This window comes from Mustela nigripes, chromosome 10, assembly GCF_022355385.1.
Source record: "Mustela nigripes isolate SB6536 chromosome 10, MUSNIG.SB6536, whole genome shotgun sequence".
In the NCBI taxonomy this organism is placed as follows: domain Eukaryota; kingdom Metazoa; phylum Chordata; class Mammalia; order Carnivora; family Mustelidae; genus Mustela; species Mustela nigripes.
Genome location: NC_081566.1, coordinates 53,875,587 through 53,897,957, shown reverse-complemented (window position 1 = coordinate 53,897,957; position 22,371 = coordinate 53,875,587). Strand labels below are relative to the sequence as shown.

Below are 22,371 nucleotides of genomic sequence, written 5' to 3'. Positions count from 1 at the left end.
CACAGAATCAAAGAATTAGTTGTTGGTGCTGGAAAACACCTCGATCACATATATATTTTTTCCAGATGTATTTATCCATTTGTTATATTTATTTACTATATTACATAAATATATGTATATACATCTTCCATATAAATAAATATAACCATTTTTACATGTATATTACATATGGTTAAAAACTGTCCATATATATTATTCACATATATCCTGTATATACCTACATGTATATATCTTCCATATGCATTCCATAAATACTAAATACATATATGTATAAATAGAATGCTATGGAAGGGGAAACCATGTAAGTACTAAAGGGACTGTATTGAGAAAAGTACATTAATAGAAATGAAGAGTGAATACAAACTAGTATAAATAAGCCATATAATAAAAGCATTAAAAAAGCAAAGCAGTACAGTTAATATGAACTATAAGTATTATAAAACTCATATAAAATGATATTAAATGTCCATGGTTAATGTGAATATTATACAGTATGGCAGTTTGGTCTGGATGACTTCTAGACTGTCTCTAATTCAGAAACATTTATATACCTGTGTCTTATCAATACTGTTTCCTAAGAAGTTCATTCAGAATTACTCTATGAGTTCCATGTATTACCAATAGCTATCTCATTGAATACAGCATAAAATATGGATTATTAAGTATTCAAATATACAATGTTATATCTGATACCTTAGCAATCATTGAATACTTAATACACAAGCAATAGAGATACTATAGTTATCTTCTTTATAAAATAATAAACTGAATTGCTTATTCTGATGGTATCATGTAAAATCTTTCCTTGCATCAACCTAAACAGTAATATGCATAATTCAAATGGTAAAAATTCAGTTACTTAGAATATAAAATTTATGTTATATTTGTTTTTAAAAACTATTTTAAATGTCTTTATTAGAATATTGGTATAACCTATATTTTGAAAAGAATAATGAAACCATACTATGAAGATATGTTCCAAAATAAACTAAAAAATTTCCAATTATCTCTCTTTTGTTCCTTTGCTCAATTCTCCCCACACTCCCACTTTATTTCAGAAAGAGGGGACACTCTCAACTTCTATGTTTTTTTGGATAGCTTTTTTTTTTAAGTTCTTTCTATAATATAGTATAAGCCATCAGTTAATAGTATTTTTTAAAAAATAGTATTATCGATTAGTAGTTTTAAAAGAGCAAAAAAATGCACAAATAAAGGGAATAAAAGACCCAATTATAGAAAGTGAATACACAACATCACAAATAATTACAGCAAAGTGGAAGTTACTTTATGGCATAGATGAACTTGTGTTTAGCAAGCTGATGAAATGGTTGGGGTTGTGAAAACCTGTTTCTAAAATGACCTTCAACGATCCCACTTTCTAGGATTCAAACCCCTGTGTGGACTGGACTTAAGCACTTCTCAAAAACAAAATATGGCATAATAGGAGGTCACTTATGGCATGAGGTCATAAAAAGACTGTGACTTCTGTCTTGAGAAGTCTCTAACTTTTGGTTAGATCACTACCCTGAGGGAAGTCAGCTACCAGGGAGGCAGCTCTGTAGAGAGGCCAATGCGAGAAGGGACTAAGCTATGACCACAAGCAACCATTGGCTCTCCTCATCCTCCTGCTCTTCCCTACAGCTGAGTTTTCACATAAAATCACTGCCTTGCCTGACCCTTGACGACAACTTCATGACAGATCTTGAGTCAGAGGCTCTCACCTAAACTGGACCTCCAACACAGACCCACAGAAATTTTCAAGTTATTTATTACATAGCAAAAGATATACAGAGGAAAGCCTGTTTAGGGAACTACTAGATGGGAGTTCTGGGAATCTGGCCATGTGAACCCAAATCAACCCAACCCTAGGTCGATGCCCCCTGGTGGCAGCTATCTACTCCAGGTTAAGTATCAATGGAGATGCTAGAACTGTTGCTCACTGGGGCCTTTGGGAAAGGGCCTATCATCACGCAATACAACCCACTCCATGGTATAGCCTTGGAAGTCGTTTGCAACTCCAGCTCTACAGCAACCCACAGGGAAGATTTCTTTTTCTTTCTTTCTTTCTTCTTTTTTTTTTTTTTTTGGTCTCTGCCTGATTCTTGCATTGTTTTGGGTCCACCGTAATTCCCTAAACTCATACTTTTAAATTATGTTTACAGCTGTACTTAGATAGGAATCATCAGATGAGAAGTTAAGTTGATATTACATCACTATTTGTCAAGCAACATGTTATAAGAAGTACTGTTAGAACAATGTTTGTAAAGAAAAAGGCTAGATCCTAGCCAAGAATCTTAACGTTTTAACTTCATATTTCAAGTAATAAAATTCAGTACCATAGAATTATTTGATGACTTCCCTCATACATATTTTCAACATACCTTATATTTATTATTTAAAATTAGATTCCATAAAAAATAATTTTCTTTTCTTGTCACAAAGACAAAACAGTAACTTAAAAAAAAAAAAAAACAGCAAGAATACAATCATGGACAGAATTCTTCTATAGGACTAATGAATACCTGACATTGTTTCCTATCAATGGGTGGCAGAACTTCCGATCGAGGAAAGGAACGGGCACTCGTACACTCCAGCCAACTGTTCGGGCTGACCCAGTGCTTGTCTTTAACTTTAGACCTTTGGGATGTTAAAGGCTTTGCCTTTTGTAATCGCAACTCCCAGGGATCAGGATCTTTTCTGAATGGTGAATTGTATATACCTGGAATCTGAAGGAAAAGAACATAATTTTTATTTTTATTTTTAACTTTTCACAGGAAATAAAAGGAAGATGAAGTTGTATCATAAAAATTTTCATATGTTTAAGGACAATTTTTAAGTAGAACTCTAATTCTTAACTAGAGGCTGGCTTTAAATTCATCTATGGAGATTACAAAATACTCACTTTGTCTATACTCCAGACAACAATTTCAGAGTCATTCATATTTAAAGACTAAAAATGTTAAAAATCACTAAGCAATAGCTTCTACCTGGCATATATGGCACATTTAATATAACTATTTTTAGGAAAAAAAATTGCAGAAGGACCTTAAATCATTCCTTCTGTTAACTATGTGTATATATATTTAATCCTACCCATAAGTCACACATTCACTCACACAAACTCAAATATGCAATGCTTGCACCAGTTTCAGGCACAAAATATGCACTCAATAAATACTTGGTTGCTTTAATGATTACACATTATACACCCTATTTAACAGCAGCTATTTCAAGTTCTCTACCTTAAAATAATAATCAAATTTGGAGATGCCTGGGAAGCTCAGTTGCGTAACTATCTGCCTTCTGCTTGGGTCATGATCCCAGGGTTCTGGGATTGAGCCCTGCATCAGGCTCCTTGTTCCCTCTGCCTCTGCACTTTCCCCTGCTTGTGCTCTCACTGACAAAAAAATAAAATAAAAATCTTAAAAAAAATAATAAACTGGTATTTTATATTAGGTACTGTATTTCTGTAGTGTCATATTAGTAGTGTCAATATCAATCATTAATGTTCTTTCGCTGATCTTGTCACATATTATACCAAAAGTCAACTTTGTTAGCATGCACCTGCTATGCAATAGAGGTTCAAAAGATGTAATATAACAAATGTTAAATTCAAGTTTAGCAGATATTCATTTTCTGAAAATTCAGTGGTGTCTGAGTATACAAACAGCATACAACCATATTTTGATACTCTTTTCATACATACAAATTCATACTCATAAGGAAGTTATTTTTTACTTTTATAAAGATTATTAGTTTAATTGAGGGGGAGGGGCAGACAGAGAGGGAGTAGGAGACTCCTGGCTGAGTAGGAAGCCGGTCGCAAGCTCAATCCCAGAACCCTGGGATCATGACCTGAGCCGAAGGCAGACGCTTCACTAACTGAGCAACCCAGGTGCCCCAGAAAAATTATATTTTAAAGGAGAGTATGATTTATTTGGTTCCCATGTAGACTCTCTGGACTAAGGTAAAGAATGTATCCATTAAACCCATATATTTTTCCTAAAATGTGCCTTTCTCTTATGCTACCATTATATGCAGAGATTTTTCTGGTCACTGTATTTACTGATGGAATCAGCAGTTCCAAAGTATTATGATTACCTAAGATCCTTGTCTTTGAAAAACTATCTTAGAAAGTTTTATATTCTTGGGACGTCTAGGTGCCATGATCTCAGGGTCCTGGGACTTAGTCCCACATCCAGCTCCCTGCTCAGTAGGGAATCTGCTTCTCTCTCACTCCCTCCATCCCTCCCGCCTTCTCGTGATCTCTCTCCCTCTTGCTCAAATAAATAAATAAATAAATAAAATCTAGAAAAAGAAAAAGAAAATTTTATATTTCTGGCCTAATATTTCAATTAAATGTTAACTTTCTTCTAATACCAACAGAGTCTAGATTCAGTGTCCTATCCCTAATGCTCCATTAAGAGCCTGGGACAACTCTGTCAGAGTTCCTACCTACCCCACTATGTTGTTTCACAGTTATTTTTGTGTGTATCAACCTTCCCTAAACAAGCAGCTGGAGCACAGGGCCTCTGTTCTAGGTATTTTTGTATCCCTATGGCATTCTGGAGTCCCGGGCACATAGCAGACACTCAAAAACAAAGCATCCTGCAGAAGGCCCCGTGAAGCCTCTATTTTACTTTTCTTTTCCAAAGCCAAATCAAGATCGCAGGAAAATGTTTGAGGCTTATTTTAAAATCTTATCAACTTCTTTCAAAGAATTACAGATTATACCCCTTTTCTCTTTATTACTATATCAGTTTTGCTGTGCTTCCAAACACACTGTGATCTAGAACTAAATTATCAAAGACCCATTTGAGTCACCTTCAACTCAACTGAATTTTATTAGATAAAGCCAATTGTAAATCCACTTACATATCTTTTTTTTTCTTAATTTTTTATTTTTTATAAACATATATTTTTATCCCCAGGGGTACAGGTCAGTGAATCACCAGGTTTACACACTTCACAGCACTCACCAAAGCACATACCCTCCCCAATGTCCATAACCCCACCCCCTTCTCCCAAACTCCCTCCCCCCAGCAACCCTCAGTTTGTTTTGTGAGATTAAGAGTCACTTATGGTTTGTCCACTTACATATCTTTTAAAAATATTTTTGAACTGGGTTTTCTTTGGGATTTTTCCCCTAAATAATTTATACAAGAAAAAAAGTATTGAAACATTACAGGCAATTGTATAAACCACATTTAACATCATGCTAATATTCTCTCACAATAACACCAAATATCAAACAAGGCAGATGCATATCAGTTTAAATGATGTTAATAAAAGTATGGACACATATACTTAAAATAGTTCTTAGTGTAATTTTGAAGTGGGTGATAATTTTTAAGATGATTTTTAGGGTGAATTTCTATGATGAGAATCTATCAATCATAATGAGAAGAAAACCAACAAATATTACATTAAAAATACTATTCTGACACAAATATAACTAAATCTCCATAGTCTATGAAAAAGATAGGAGTATGCCATCCTATTTAGGGATGATCTAGCTGACTTAAGTCTGTTAATCATTTCCACAACCTTGCAGATTAAAATAGTAAAATACATACAATTTAACTAGATTATAATTTATCAGTTAAAAATATCTATCTATTTGAATAACTGCTACCGGCCATTAACTTTACCCCATTAGAAATCTTCTTTGGTCTCCTTCCACATTTGCATGCACATGTATACATAGGCTAGATGGGAAATGCAAATAGATCAGTAGACATGATAGCTTTCTTAAATTATATTTTGCAACCTATATAGAGACCTCCTCATGTGTATTCTCTTTGCAATTTAAATCAAATATAGGTAGAAAATATATTTTAATTGAATTTAAAATGTATCATTTAAAATCTTCAAGGTGTCAGTTATTTTAGAAATTAATTTAATACAGTTGCTAACTTACGTCAATGAAAATGGTCCAGCCCTCTCTCGATCTGACTGCAAGCAAATACCCTATTTATTTATATTGATACAGTATGCATTTAGCTATAACTTCTTTAAGTAAATAAAACAATCTTAACTTACTATTGTCTCAATTGCTACATTTTATCATTTGTAAGCCACTTGTGAATAATGGCTTGTTGTTGATTTTTCAAAATATTACTATGAGTCACAAAAGACAAAGTTAATCCTAAGGGGCCATGACATATTTTTCAGTTTTCACATTTTTCACAACTTAGAAGGGCTACTGCCAAGCTAGCTTTTGGGACTTCATTTTCAGCAATAATTTTCTAGAGTGACCAACACTACTGGGAAATCTGTGCTAACTGTTTAAAAAAAAAAAAAAGCCTACAACTGAGTTATTTGCAGTACTGTCATGCTAACATTCAACTCAATAAGACCCAAGAAATCTCGGGAGAGGACTCTGCTAATAGCTTCTCACTGACCCCCTTTGCATCAGGCTGGGCTGCTGACTGGTGGCCCAGTGGTGAATACGGCAAATGAGGTGTGAAAGCACGATTTTTTTAAAGGCTATGATTCTGACTCGTCAAAAGGGGGAAAAAAAGGCAATGAGTTATATAATAGATATATATTTTTCTTGAATTCCCCCCTTCAGACCCTCCATCATGGGAACTTAAGCATGACCTGGAATATTAATTATGTCAGGTTGAGCAACGAGCAAATGTACCATTTGTTACCCAGTCACCCTTAGCATTACATTAATATTTTGAACCATTCCATATTTCTAACAATCTATCAGTTGCTCTTTTCTTCTCAGTTTTTATTCCTTAGACTTACAAGTATTGTATGGGAAAGTACTTCAGAAATGCAATTGGTTTACAAGCAAATGGATGGCGGATTTGGAGCATCTACTGTTTTATTTCATGGAGAATGTATTTACGGTCATTTTCCACTCATCCACAGACCTTCATTTTGTAATTGCCTGGGGGAAACTATATTCTAATTCTCCCCTCTTTTCTTTGTTATTGAGGTTTACTTCTAAGACAAGTTGCTGTAAAATGAAAAGAATCTGAAACACGATTTTGTACACCAATAATTCCCAAAGCCCAATGGTTAGTCTTTCCGTATTTTACCATATGAGAAATAAAAATCTCTCATAATTTCCAAGTAACTGCTCACTCAGAAATGAGGAACTATGACGTATACAGGATAGGTGGGAGGATTCAAGTTCTACTTTTGCAAATGTCAATCACACTGCAAACAGGAGCTGATTGCCACATAAAGGAAAAAAAATCAAGAAATATTTTCTTGCATCAGGATTCAGAATTTGTGAATACTAGGAGAGATACACAGTTCTAAAAGGTAGGGGGGGCTGATTAAAATATGTTCAGGATTCTAAGCTTTAATCAAAATTATTTTAAAAACGAGACACCAAGCCAGCAGAGAAGAGCAGTAAAGATCTCTACTAACGAGGAAAGTCAAAGTGGGCCAGAGAACTGTGAATAAAGTATTTGTGAGGGTAGGGACTGCTGAATCAACACTGACCAACGCACTTCATCATAATTATCAGGACACACTAGGGCCAGGGGATTTATAAAAATCCCACTCAGCAAATAATTGCCCTGCTGTTAGGAGATAGTCAGAGTGTTAACACACTGTCACAGTCCAGTGTTTAGTAAGATATTCCACATTCAATTACTCTTGCTGAGAACTAAAAGGAAACATGGCCATTTCTCACCACCACAGTTCTGCTTCCACACGCATTTCAGACAACCGCCATGTTAACCCTCCGATACTGTATCCCAGAACAAAGAAGGATTTCATGGAAACACTTGGGATTCACAATGAATGTATCTGGTATAAAACTTATCTATACAAAGCAACATTAACAAAGAAAATAAATATTACTAACTACAGATGTTTTTCTGTGACTTCAATGAAGAAGTTGAATTCTTAACTGTTCTGAGTCAAAGTAGAGAGTAGGGTCATGTTAAATGAAGATCCCTGAGGTAGCTGGCTTCATTAGTTTAACAAATGACTTTTATGATCATTCTGATATCCTAATCACTAGCATCACATGTTAAAATATTTCAGTATTGATTAAAACAATGAAATTTAAATAAAACACCATCCTCTATATGCTAATTCAATTCAATAAATATTTAGCACCTAGTAACTTAGAAACACTTTACTGGATCTAAAGTGGGTACAGATGAATGAAAAGTGAACCCTTTCACCAAACCATTCTCAGTGGTGGGTGAGGGGAGAGCCAGGACAGCAATTTTGTGACTGACAATAACATAACCAGTCTGTAGTAAGTACCCACTAATTACTGTTGTAAAAGAGGTTTATAGCAGAGGTTACAGTACAACTATATACATCTTTTAGAAAACTGTGGAAAAAATATTTGACTTTCTTCTAAAGGTGGGTAGGATGTTGGCAATAAAAAGGGAAGAAAGGCATTTCAGGGTAAGGGGAGGGTAAAAATAAAGACAAACATATTCGTGGTAAAACACAGAGCAGTTGTTCAGTGAATATCACACTGGTGGGTTTACGTATGAAGCTACAGTCAGAGATGAGCTTATAAAATAAACTGGGGCCAAACTCCAGAAGGCTGCAAATTACAATTAATTCTACATAAAATGGAAATCTATTGATTTTCACGTTCTCCCTTAGAAGGTAAATTTAGGAAGAAGTCTGAAGCAGACCTACAGAAACTCCATGAAAACACAGGTGAAAACCACAAAAGAGACAGAGCAAGCATCAGAACCAGACTCAGATATGGTAGGCACACTAGAATTATCGGTATAGAAATTTAAAACAACTATGATTAACATGTTAAAGGATCTAGCAGATAAAGTAGATAGCAGGCAAGAACAGGTAGGCAATTAAAACAGAGACATGGAAATTCTAATAATCAAAAAGAAATGCCAGGGATCAAAAACATGGTAACAGAAATGAAGACTGCTTTTGATGGATTTATTTGTAGACAAGACATGGCTGATTAAAGAATCTCTGAGTTTGAGGATATGTCAATAGAAAATTCCAAAATTCCAAAATGGGAAGGCAAAGAAAAAAGTCTGATAAAATGTAACAGAACAGGAGTTCCTGGGTGGCACAGATGGTTAAGCAGCATCCAGCTCCTGGTTCAGCTCAGGTCGTGATGTCAGGGTTGTGAGACCGAGCCTCAAGTTGGGCTCTGTGCTCCATGCAGAGTCTGCTTGAGATTCTCTCTTCCTCTCCTCTGCCCTTCCCCCTTCGTGCTCTCTCTCTCTCCCAAATAAAAATAAATAAATGTTTAAATATATGTATAACACAATATCCAAGAAAGGTAGGACAACTTCAAAATGTATATGCCATGTACATAATGGTAACCCATTAGAAGGAAGAGAGAAAGTAACAGAAGACATATGTGAAGTAATAATGACTGAATATTCCCCCAAATTAATACCAGACACTAAACCGCAGATCCAAGAAGCTCAGCGAATACACCAAGTAAAAGAAATGACAAATAAACACACAAACATATAGAGAGGCATATCATATTCAAACTTCTAAGAATCAAAGATAAGGAAATCTGTGAGAAGCAGAGGTGGTAACCACCTTAACAACAGAGGACACAAAGACAAGGATCACATCCAACTTTCCCTCAGAAATGATGTCCAGAGTGACTAATGTAAAACTATGGACTTTGGGTAATAATGATGTGTGGGGGTAAGGAATGTATGGCAACTTCCTGACCAAATCTGTTGTGAACCCAAAACTGCTCAAATTTTTAAAAGCCTATAAAAATAGGTGAACATATGCTTAGTATATAATACAACAATTCCATTCTTGGGAATCTAGAGAGGTGAAAAAACATGGAACATTACCTATCTCAATACCTGGTGCAGGGTAGACAATCAATCCATGCTTATGTGAATGAATAAGTGAAATGGACCAAAAGTCTGTAAAGGAGGTGAAGACTGCTTATTGAAAGGTAAGACGAAAGAAGAGTGGAAACAGAAGAGTGACATGGACAGGGAGCATTCTATAGAAACAAAATCAGAAGACATGGATCATAATGTTTATTAAAAAGAACATAAGAGAATGTGGACTTACAGAAAAACTTGGGCTTAGAACCCAGGCAGAGAAGGTAGAAAGAGGAATAGTTACACAGGAGTATCACCTGTTTTGGAGTTACTAGAACTGAGCTCCCAAAAATCCAGGTTGAAAGGTCCAGTGTATAGTTGTAATAGTAGGTCTGGAACTTGGGAATGAGGACATAGTTAGTGACTGGAGTGTTTTCTGAATAAAAATATCTGAAGGTCTGAAAATGGATGGGGTCACTGAGGGAAAGCATGCAGGGAATTCAGGGGAACAGTCTTAGGAGTGTGCACATACAAGAAATAAGTGGGAGAAGAAATGCCCATGAAGGACACTCAAAAGAGCAAACAGTGAGGGAGCAGAGGCAGTACACAAGGGAGAAGACCGCTTCATGAAGGAGGTCAGCAGTGTCAGAAGCTCAGGAGAGGTGGAACAGCATGAGGACAAAAAGGCACAACTGGCATGGTAATTAGAAGGTGACAGGTGACCTCCACAGAAGCAAACTGTGTTCTTGTGGCACAAATCACATCGTAATTCATTGAATGTGAGGAACGAAAAAGAAATGGAGACTAATTTGAGTCTTCTAAAATACAGCAATATCATGATGCCTAAGAAATTCTCGGGACTAAAGAACATTCTATCCAGCTCCCAAATCCTACCAGGATTTCCCTTTAACTATATTGTATTTTGAAAGAATTTCTAAGAGAAGACTCCATGTATAATACTTTCTGGGAAATCTTCCCCCCTAAACAATTCCTTAATCTTTTTCCTTGTAAATGTTTAAGTACTATTCTACTGATCCTACAAGGACTGGATGAAAACTGCTTATTTTCTTGCTTAGGAAATTTTTCTAGGCCTGTTCCTTTCCCCAACATGTAGCAACCTACCTTACCCCCTCAATACAGCTTCATTTACCTCCTCCCCTCCTCTATCTGCTGCCTTGGCACTCTCCAGATTTGGCTTTGATTCCTGTTTTTCCATTTGAGTCACAGCATTGACAGTTTACAAATAATTATAAAATACTGAAATTAGCATTGATATGTATAAATACTTATACTGAGAATAGACTTCTCTGTGGGGTTAGGATGGCTGGTATTTGAGCAGAGATGTGCTTGGTGTGTAAGGTGAGGGAAGGCATTCCAGAAAACAGCAAGATGTTCAAAGGAACAGAAACTTTAAATAACTTCGATATTAAAGAGCTATAAATAATCCCATATAATATCAGAGAAAAGATATACACTGAATTCTATTGAATACACTACTGAAGAAGACTGAGAAGAAATGATCAAAGATAGAAGGCTGACTGTAGTGTCACCAAGGCCAAAGTGAGTTCCAATACCACAGTGTACAAATCTCCCAGAGTTCTTGTCGACTTATAAACAGGAGATTCCTGGTGTCTTTATCAAGAAGTACTCTGAGTAGAGCAGTGAAAGTGGACACCCAGTTCCACAGTGATTTGAAAACTCCCTATTGTGATGCCTCTAACATGCAATTTCTACACATGCTGTGCTGGCTTATTATACGTACTACTGAAGTCTGAATGACCTAAGAAAAATAGTAAAGCATGTTTTTGTAACCACCACCCACCTCAAACCTTCCCTTATATACCACTGTTCCCCTCTCAGAAACCTAGTATTTTCTTTTGCTCAATTCTTCGATAGTGATTTCATTTGAAAAATGATTTCATGGTTTGGGTTTAAAAAATGCCTCTCAAGACAATTAGTTGCTAAAAGAAAAATACTTAGCATCACAGAAACAGGAAAACTGAATTGAAAATTTTCTTTTGTTAAAGAAAATGTACTAACAGAATGGAGCATTTGTTAAACTTTATTCCCAGTGTTATCTGGGGCTCTGCAAGACACTGATTTCCCAAGAGTCTTTGAAGAAAAATTTCTTAAGCAAACAGGGGGAAGCCATTTTAAGTTTTTATCAAAGTATAGGATTGACTGCCTCATGGGGAAATGCTATGCTGCCTTAATATGGTTGGCTATAATCTCATGACCAGATCTCAAAGACCACCTCATTTTTAGACTACTGTGCTCTCACAGTCTTGCTTGGTAAACCTGTGGCTTCTTGTATGGAAATTATTAATTAGTACCTATTAGGTACAGATTATACCTGCTACTTTGTGATAACTGAGCTGAGTCTTTAGTATTTCTGCACTTTTCTGTGTTATCCTTCAATAAAAATTTTATCTTTTTTAGGTTATCTTTTGCTTCCTTATTTTGCTTTGACCTCCTTGGTGGTAGGGAGCCCAGAAAACTCCACTATGCTTCACAACCCTGTTATCTTTTATCTTAAACTCAAACTCAAAAGCCCCTCTGGTGGTAACACAATTTGGACACAAACTTAATTAGAGGGAAAGTAATTTAACCGAAGGGAGTTGACCAATACAATGTCTTGATCAAAAAACTGATCTGGTCTAAAATGAATAATAGGCTAGTCTCTGGCTTTTGGGGTGTACCACTGGGTTATTTCGCAAGTTTTTATGTGAGCTTTTCATTTCATTCCTCATTTCAAAAATATGAGGAAATAATACCTTCCTTGTACTTTAATCCATTAATTCACTTTCAGTCCATCACATTATTACCATGCTAATGAAAATAAAGAACAGGCAGGGCGACTTAAATTTCTCTACAGTAAGAGGTAATCGGATCAAATAACTATTTATCTATTTGCTTTGCTGTCAAATTGTTCATGCCCAAATAACTGCCTGCCAAATGAATCCCAACTCTCCTTTATATTCTCTGGTATGCTCATCCTCAACTACCCTGTTCCTTCTCTCAATACTTCTGATCCCTTGTCTATGATCCTTTCAACCTTGCCCCATGGAACCCTTCTCCCATCTATGCTAAACAATTTCTCTTTGCCCCCAAACTTTTCAATAAATATATTTCTTCATTATGACTGAATCTTCCTTCACCTCTAGAGCAGGTCTACTGGACAAAGCATTTTAGTACTCTCCTGTATCATAGTGACTAGGAGAGATTTGCGTTTTCTTAGTTCCCCAATGTCTTTTTCAAACCACTACTCATCAGCTTTCTTGCAATCTGAATATGCACTCTCTTATCCCTCCTTGTGGTTATCATTAACAGTCTTGTTGGTCATTTGCCCATATTATCCTTTGCCCATATTATCATTAACAGTCTTGTTGGTCATTTGGCCGTATTCATGATAGCCTTTGGCATTTAGTTCAGTGTTCTACTATGTACTCTGGGATTTCATGTATAGGGGGTGATCCATCCCAATAGTAAGCCTCACAGTTCTTTGACTCCTTCAACCTCACTGATCTTTACATTACATTACTAGTTAGAGCAAGAGAGATATGGCAAAAACATTTACATTCTTATAGATATTTATCTCAAATCATATGATCACAAAACGATGTATAATCACGTTGAATAGGATGTCTATGGTTTCAGAATTTCAGTTGATGCCTCAAAGACAGATACTTATTTTTAAAAAAATTAATTCATTTTAGAGGTGGGGAAGCAGTAGGGCAGGGGCAGAGGCAGAGAGAGAGAGAAAGATCATCTAAAGCAGACTCCCTGTTGAGCAAAGAGCCCAACTGGGAGCTTGATCCCATGATCCTGAGATCATGACCCGAGCCAAAATCAGGAATCCAATCTTCAACCAACTGAGCCACTCAGGCACCCCAAGATGAAAATGCTTGACAGATGATATAAATACCCACACTTATTCCTCCGGTTCATGGTTCTTTCCTCTAGAAGACAACAGCTCTCCAGAGTGCCCATGAAGGCTTGCTTGACTTCCTGTGAGAAGGCCCTGCATGTTAGACCTATGCCTCCACCTCCTGATGCTTAAAGGAACTGATAAGCTAATACACACACACACACACACAACATCAAAAGCTAATAATGCTGAATATATTGTCTAGTAACTATCATCAAATAAACAGAAATTTAAAGATATATATATCTAGGACCTTTCTTAGCCCACTTTAAACCATACCTTAAAGAAACCAAAGCATGGTTTTCAAGATAGCCAGATCATAGTTTGAATTTCATCTTCTTCACTCTAGTTATGTAACTTGGCTTAATTTGGGACATTACAGAATGAAAAGAAAATGTTAGTGTTCTCTTTGCCTTTTCTTTGAATATAAGATTTGCCCTTTTAAAAGTCACACAGAATATATTTTACCAAACACAGGTATCAGTTACTAAAAATTATTACATCTGTCAAAATAATTGTATTATCTATAATTTTTATTTAATTCAGAGAAGAAATAGTGAATAATTAGGACTGAAATAAAAGCTGCCTTTCTTGTTTTGAATATGAAAGTATTATAAATCAGAATTAGGACATGTATTAGAAATATCATGACTGATATTAGAAATTGGGGATATTAAAGTGACAATGTTGTTCTCTTTTATGACTTTACCTATGTTAGGAGGAAGTAGATATAATCATAACACCAATAGTAAATGTTATATGAAGACATGGAGGAAAAAAGCAACAACCATGCCTTGCAAGGTCAGGGAAGGCCCAACCACAATTTTAGCATTCAGATAACTGTCGACAGAGAAGCTGATTTGGGTATGGATATATAAATAACCAAACCAGGTAAAATAAACCGAATCATTTTTTTTTTAAAGATTTTATTTATTTATTTGACAGAGAGAGATCACAATAGGCAGAGAGGCAGGCAGAGAGAGGAAGGGAAGCACGCTCCCTGCTGAGCAGAGAGCACGATGTGGGGCTCAATCCCAGGACCCTGAGATCATGACCTGAGCCAAAGGCAGAGGCTTTAACCTACTGAGCCACCCAGGCACCCCAAACTGAATCATTTTAATGGTACAAATTTAAGACTAATTCAGATGACCATAAATCAACTTATGCATATACAGCATAAGCATAGACAACAAATATGAGTACAAGATTATATTAATGACTCATAATTTATTTCAAAGATATATTAATATTGAAATCATATGCATATATACAGGTACTAATTTAAAAGGAGATAGAAAATAAAGCTGAATAAATTTAAGAGAAAAAATTTTAACATTCAACTCTTTAAAGGGACTAAAACTAAAACTATAAATGAATGTTTTACATTATATAAGCACCTTGAAAATATTACTTTTCTCTAAACTAAGAGTGATCGTATCCTTTCAGCAAGACTCTCCTTTCAATACAACAACAGCTATTGAGACCTGAAAGTTATTTATTTTAGGCCCAAGAGCTATTAACAGATAAAGATTTAAAGACAAATTATTTCTCTTTTCTCCCTTCTTCACACCTTCCTTCCACTTACTCATCTTTTATTTTACTGTCTGTTGTGATATGGTATAGATAACATAACTCCTTTTTGAGTGAAATACTTCCAACTGTCAAAAGATATGTCAATAGAAACACCAATTGGTAAGACTAACAGAAAACCTGCCACTTTATACTAAAATATTTAAAGTCATGTTTCTCATACCAAAATGAAACTAATTTTTTTTTTTAAGTAGGCTCAATGCCCAACATGGAGACCAATGTGGGGCCCAAACTCACAACCCCCAAATCAAGACCTGACTCAGAGATCAAGACCTAAGCTCAGATTAAGAGTCAGTTGCATAACAGAATAAGCCACCCCACGTGCCCTGAAACCAATTTTTAGTATAATTTTTAAATAAACAATTGTACTTCCTCTTTGTTTATGTTTCTTTTGTGACTGTAATACATATATGAAATATTGTGTACACTTTCTATGTCTTTTAAAGTATTTACCTGCCTTGTATTACATAAAATCTCAAGGTCATAGATGATTTACCATGTTGGACTATACCTTAATTAACACTCAAAAGTTAAGGATACTCATGCTCTTAATAGTGACCTTAATAAACTACATTAGTCAATGCTTGATCATTAGTTAAGAGTTCATTTTAAGGGGCGCCTGGGTGGCTCAGTGGGTTAAAGCCTCTGCCTTTGGCTCCGATCATGATCCTAGGGTTCTGGGATCGAGCCCTGCATCAGGCTCTCTGCTCAGCGGGAAGCCTGCTTCCTTCCTCTCTCTCTCTGCCTACTTGTAATCTCTCTCTCTCTCTCTCTCTCTGTCAAATAAATAAATAAAATATTTTTTAAAGAAAGAGTTCATTTAAAAAAAATATTTGAAAGTATAAACTCTCTGGCTGTGTCCCCAGTTTTACAGAGGAATAATGTTTTTGATTGTAGGGTACAAGGGTTAGGAATGGAGATACGCAGAAGATTAAAGGAAGAAGTAGAGATAAAGAAAGAAGATGGATTCATCCAAAGCCTGAGATTTTAAATTCTGGCCTCCAGCTATTTGGTGGAAATATTTCTAACATTTACCAATCCAAAAGAGTGAATTTAAATATTAAGAATGTGGGGTGAGAAGAACTTGTCTATATAAAGTTATTCTTCTAGACTTATTGAAGAGCTAAGATAAACCATGAGCTGACAAATTCTACGTCTTCATTATTTATCCATTATAACAGCACCTAACTTCTAACTGGTCTCATTCTAAAATATTTCTAAAGTATCTTAAAAATAGAAAACTAGTCATAATAATAGTGGGAATAAATCTTCAAATCTATAAACCATTATAGCCCTAATTATTTCATCAGATCTAGTTAGAGCAATGGTATAATTTCCTTGAGTTTCTAAGTTTTAGATTTCATTGCATTATAATTAGGGATAGCAAAAGGAACAACCAAAAACTTAGTCTTCACTAATCAATGAAGAAGATGAAAAAATTGATTATAATTAACATACCAATAACAAATTTTATAAAAGGTAATAGAAATAAGCATATACCAGTTAACTGCTAATTACTTTGTGTAAAATATCTGCATAAATACAGTTTAAAATATGGTACACTAGAGTATAAAGGTAAGTAAAGAAACATTTATATGGTAGAGAATGGGAACTAGTTTTGTTACAAATTTTTTCTAATTCTTTTCTGACTTTTGAATTTTTTATTAAAGCTGTATTTGAAATTTTATATAAGCCTGTATCTGTATATGTAAATACACATATGTATATATAACACACATACATATAGAGATGTGTATATATATATATAGGTAATTATTTAATACCTTTAATGCCTAATAAGAACTCTCCCTACCCCATACCTAATACATTAAAAATTCACCTCATTACTGAATGGAAACAAACAGACCCTGATTTTGATATCCAAAAATAAAACACAAATAAATAGAGGACTAAAAAAATCAAGTGCCTCAATTTTATGGATAGGACTAAAATAATAATGCTCATTTAAATGTCTGAATGTTAGATTTGATATCTGATACACAGAAGATTATCATACAAAATTAAATTAAATTAAAATAATTTTAATAGTTAAAACTTCTTTGAGCAAGTTTAACACAATACAAAAATAGTCCAACTAGAGGTGAAGTAACAGTGAAATTGATTCACCTTAATCTCTGGTATCTTCATTTTCACAGGATCTCTCCATAACACAAGGAGGGACCCTGGCAATGTGGTCACACGGTTATGTTATTCGGTAAAATTTGTGAAAGTAAGACATCATTTAATTCTTCTGTCTCTTATGCTGACTTATCCTCTATCACACTTCGTTGGGTGGGACCCGAGCAGCTATGGGCATGCTGGAGACGAAACCAGGAAAAAAGCTAAGATGGGTGTGTACTTAATTCAGGTTTGGTTGGATATATTTATGAGAGTTTTTTTTTTTTCTGTTACTTCCAAGTATAGTTAAAGTTTTCTAGCAATACCAATGTAGGAATAACTTTCAGGATTATTCCTGAATGCAGTGGGCAGACTCACCAGGCATCACGAATAAAGGTGCAGGACCACAGGCTGCACTGTACTATCAACATCCTGAACTGTCTGGCCTGGGAGTACGTGCTAGTGAAGAGAACTGCTAGTGGAAGAGTAGTGGGGCTTTCCCAAATGGAGAATTTGATTCTCTCCATTTCCTATACAAAACAGAAGATCCTTCCTTTCAAAAAAAAAAAAAAAATACTTAGTAATGCACCATATGCAAATAGGAATGCATCATTTAACTTTCTTACAGTAATGAAAAATTTAGATCAGTGTTCCTACAAAAAGGAGTGAATAACTTTCTCTTTTCACTCCAGAAAATTATTGTCAAATTATTGTCAAAGAAAGAGGCAATCAAAGAGCATGAAGACCAAAATATGGTGAGCAAATATGATAGATCAAGCAGTTAATGAATCTACTGTTATATTTAGAGGGGTGGTGTTCTCAGATGTTAAAATCTGAAATGTGTTTGAAATGATTTTTTACTCATTATGAAAAGTATTCATCTTCCTGTATTTGTAACTTTATATAGTTTCTTCTTGAAGATAGATCCCTAAATTGTATAAGCCTCAGGCCCCAAAACACATGAATCTGTCACATGTACAAGGAGAGGTTTCCAATGTGTTTTGTTAATGGACACATTTTAAAATAACTTTTAAAATGCAGCATGCTGGGACGCCTGGGTGGCTCAGTTGGTTAAGCAGCTGCCTTCGGCTCAGGTCATGATCCCAGGGTCCTGGGATCGAGTCCCACATCGGGCTCCTTGCTCGGCAGGGAGCCTGCTTCTCCCTCTGCCTCTGCCTGCCTCTTTGTCTGCCTGTGCTTGCTCTCTCTCCCTCTGTCTCTGGCAAATAAATAAATAAAATCTTTTAAAAATAAAAATAAAAATAAAAATAAATAAAATGCAGCATGCTGAAAAAGAAAATATATGTAAGAAATGTAGCTAAGAAAACTTTTCTACCTGAGTGGTCTCTCTAAATTTTATTATATTTTATATAATAAATTATATATAATAATTTATATTATATATAATAAAGTTTATATAATAAATTATATATAATTTTATTATATTTTTGCCTCTATTTCTTAGATGCATGATGGCTAAATGATGGCAAGGAGAGGAGCAGGGAAGGGACTTATTTGGGGACACAAGACTTTTTTTTTAACCTTTTCACTTTAACTCTTCAAAGAGTAATGACAATAGACAATAATTTTATCTCTTTCATATATTACAGGATAATAAAAACTATAATGTTAAAGAGGGAGGAAATAAAATGTACAAGTTAATAGCTAATTCATTCGCCACACTAGTTCAGTCCTTGGCCTTTTCTGAACAGAGACTGCCAATAGTAACAGATGATGTGATGGTTTTGTGATGTGGACAGTTCACTTGGGACCAAGAGCAAATGACCAAACTTGAGGACCTGCCTCATAAACTATGGATCCAAAGATCATAGGTCAGATCTTTATGCACTACATAGTCTTCTGGAAAGAATATATCTGCCAAGTGTCCAGAGGAAAAATGAGTACCAAACAAGAGCATTTCAATCACCAGAAGGAAAACTGCTACTTTATATAATATTGTGGGGATAAATGTATTAAAAGTGCTTTGAGCTATTCATAGAAAGGCACCATAGAAATCTATATTATGTTCTCGCTTGCTTCATTCACTCTCTTACATGCAAGGCCTAGTTTTTCTATTTGCCCATGAATTCATTCAGATCAATGCTCCTGTTAAGTACCAAAACATTTCAGAGAAAGGGTAAAGTGAAAACTCAGTGAACCTAGTTAACTCAAGGAGCAGTACACACTCAGAATGCTAGTGTTTTCAAGGATAGATATCCATAAACCTAGGACAAAGTCCCTTCCAAATATCAAGTTTATTTAGGTGAATCACATGTAGACCATATATGTAGAACACTCACTAGGGTTTTCACTGTGGCTGCACCATACTGAGGATGCCCCAACACCACAGAGTTTAAATAAACTAGTTAGACAGCCTTGGGCTGGTTGCTTCATCTTTCAGACCTGCTTTCTTTAACCTGTTAACAAAAAGAGCTAGAAAGGTAAACTCTAAAGATCCCATGCTGCTCTAATATATTCCAATCAGGGGTCCTGTCCTCTGTCAGGGTGAGTTCCTATTTTTATATTTTTCTCCATGGAAACATACAAATTACTGGGAAGTTGGCAAAAACAAATATAAGATCCTTCAAGTAAGACTTATGAATCTGGGACGCCTGGGTGGCTCAGTTGGTTAAGCGGCTGCCTTCGGCTCAGGTCATGATCCCAGCATCCTGGGATCGAGTCCCACATCGGGCTCCTTGCTTGGCGGGGAGCCTGCTTCTCCCTCTGCCTCTGCCTGCCACTCTGTCTGCCTGTGCTTGCTCTCGCTTCTCTCTCTATGACAAATAAATAAATAAAATCTTAAAAAAGAAAAAAAAAAGACTTATGAATCTACTCCCACTCCCTACTTCCGTAATTCTCAGTTTTATTGCCAGACCTCTTCAACCTAAAAAAATGTGCCATAACCAGGGAGTGGGTAATGTAAAAATTAAGAATTCATTGTTGGGAATGCTGTGCGATGTAGGAAAGAAATAAGAGGAATCTAGAGTGATATTTTTAACTAGGAACACTAAATAGCGATGCTAAGCAAAATGGCAAAATTGTCACGTTTCTCTTACATGGCCTCCTAATTATCTTTCAGTACCCTACAAGACCTACTTTTCTCCCCAGACATTCCACATAGTCAATATATCCCTTACCAACTCTGGCTCCCTTTGTTACCAACCTTGTGCCCATTTTGGTCTTCATACTATAGGCATTGCCTCAGGACTCTGGACAAACTTTCCTCCTTCCTTTTATGATAGCCTACTCACAGTTATTAATTTTCACTGAGCTATACTAATAAGAACACCTTAATAGCTGTCTCCTTTCTAAAAGTATTTTAATTTAGTATGGGAAAAAGAAATATATCTTTAACGATAAAGTAATGGCAAAATCAAAGTGTTAGTGGGACGTATGTGAGATGCTGACTCTCTTTTGGGGGTGGGGGGTGAGGTAAAGGGAATTTTCTGAGTTTCCAGAATATGACAAGCCACAAGAAGTCACCTATCATATATTTATATGATTTATATGATTTATATCATATAAAGAGAACCTTATGATGAATGTTTCCAGGGTATAAAAATCAGACTGGATCAGGATGCCAACCCTGAGGATGAACGAAAGACAAGACTAAGTGTAAACAGGCAGAGTAGAGTCAGTCTGGAGAGTGTCAAATGCACATGCTGAAAACCTTGGATTTTATCCTGTGGACAACAGGGAATCGTTGGAGGTTTATAAACTGCAGAGAGACATTACATAAAAAGCACTATTTTAGCAAAATTTACCCAATGGTGATAAATATACTGGGAAAAAGAACAAAAGACTAAACAAGAGAAATCATTTTAGAGATTATTACTATTGCTCAGACTTCAGGAAATGGACATAATGGAATTTATTTAGAAGATGGTAGGAGGAATAAATTGAAAGAAGACTGTGATTTTACACAGAAAATGAAAAAGAGGGAAAGATTTTAACAATCTGGATGACTAGGAATAGTCTAGATCATTGATCAAAATAAAGACTGATTTGGACAAATAAAGAAAAAAGCACTTAAAGAAGAAAAAAAAAAGCCAAAAAGCAAAAGCAATGAACCATGTGAACGCCCTAAATCAGGTTGCATCAAGCCATGAAGATCAAAAATGTAATATACTCAACATAGTGGATACGATTAACAGCCATAAATATCAAGGCATACACCCTTTTGCATGTATATTATGGAAATACAGAGATGGGGAAGGGAGCAGAGAGAAAAAAAAGATAAAGTGGGGTGTCCAGCCTAGAAATGAAAGAGGAACATAATATTTTTAAGCCAAAGAAGTGGTTTTTATATAAGGATCAAGAGGTATAAAAGTGTGTTCCAGAGAGTTACTATAGGGGTACTTTTTGTTATCATACTTGATCTCCCAACTATTGCTGTGGTATGCCATTGATTAAGGAAAATGCCTTATGAGAAGGATCTCCAAAGATGCTTTCCAACTACACCATATACACGGAGACACATCACACACACACACACACACACACACACACACATGCTTGCCCATGTGCAGGTACACACTGAAAGACTGCCATTCTTCTCTTACTTCATTACCTCAAATTAAAAGTGTGCAATCACATATTAAGCACAGAATCTCCCCATTTATGATTTTGAGGAGAAAGAGTTGAAAGCAATAAAGGGCTTGGAAGACTCACTGTATTACTTAATTTACACATTTTTTTCACCTTATAGATTTGTCTTATAGACATGCTATCCATATCAATATGGTATCCATATCAACAGAGTATCAATTATTTTCATTAAGTTTTTTCTTTTTTTAAGATTTTATGTATTTATTTGACAGAGAGAGACACAGTGAGAGAGGGAACACAAGCAGGGGGAGCAGGAGAGGGAGAAGCAGGCTTCCTGCCGAGCAGGGAGCCCAATGCAGGCAGACGCTTAAAGGCTGAGCCACCCAGGCACCCCATGTTATATTAAGTTTTTTAAAT

The 22,371-nt window shown here is 35.6% G+C and overlaps 1 protein-coding gene across 2 annotated transcripts in view; it reads right to left on the bottom strand.

The window, feature by feature from the left end:
* SPATA17 (spermatogenesis associated 17) overlaps positions 1-22,371 on the bottom strand; it is a 178,562-nt gene that overhangs the window by 82,221 nt on the left and 73,970 nt on the right. For both annotated transcript variants that reach the window (XM_059414112.1, XM_059414111.1), the window contains one exon: positions 2,523-2,726. In XM_059414112.1, the coding sequence (XP_059270095.1) occupies positions 2,523-2,726 (204 nt within the window). The remainder of the gene's footprint in view (positions 1-2,522; positions 2,727-22,371) is intronic.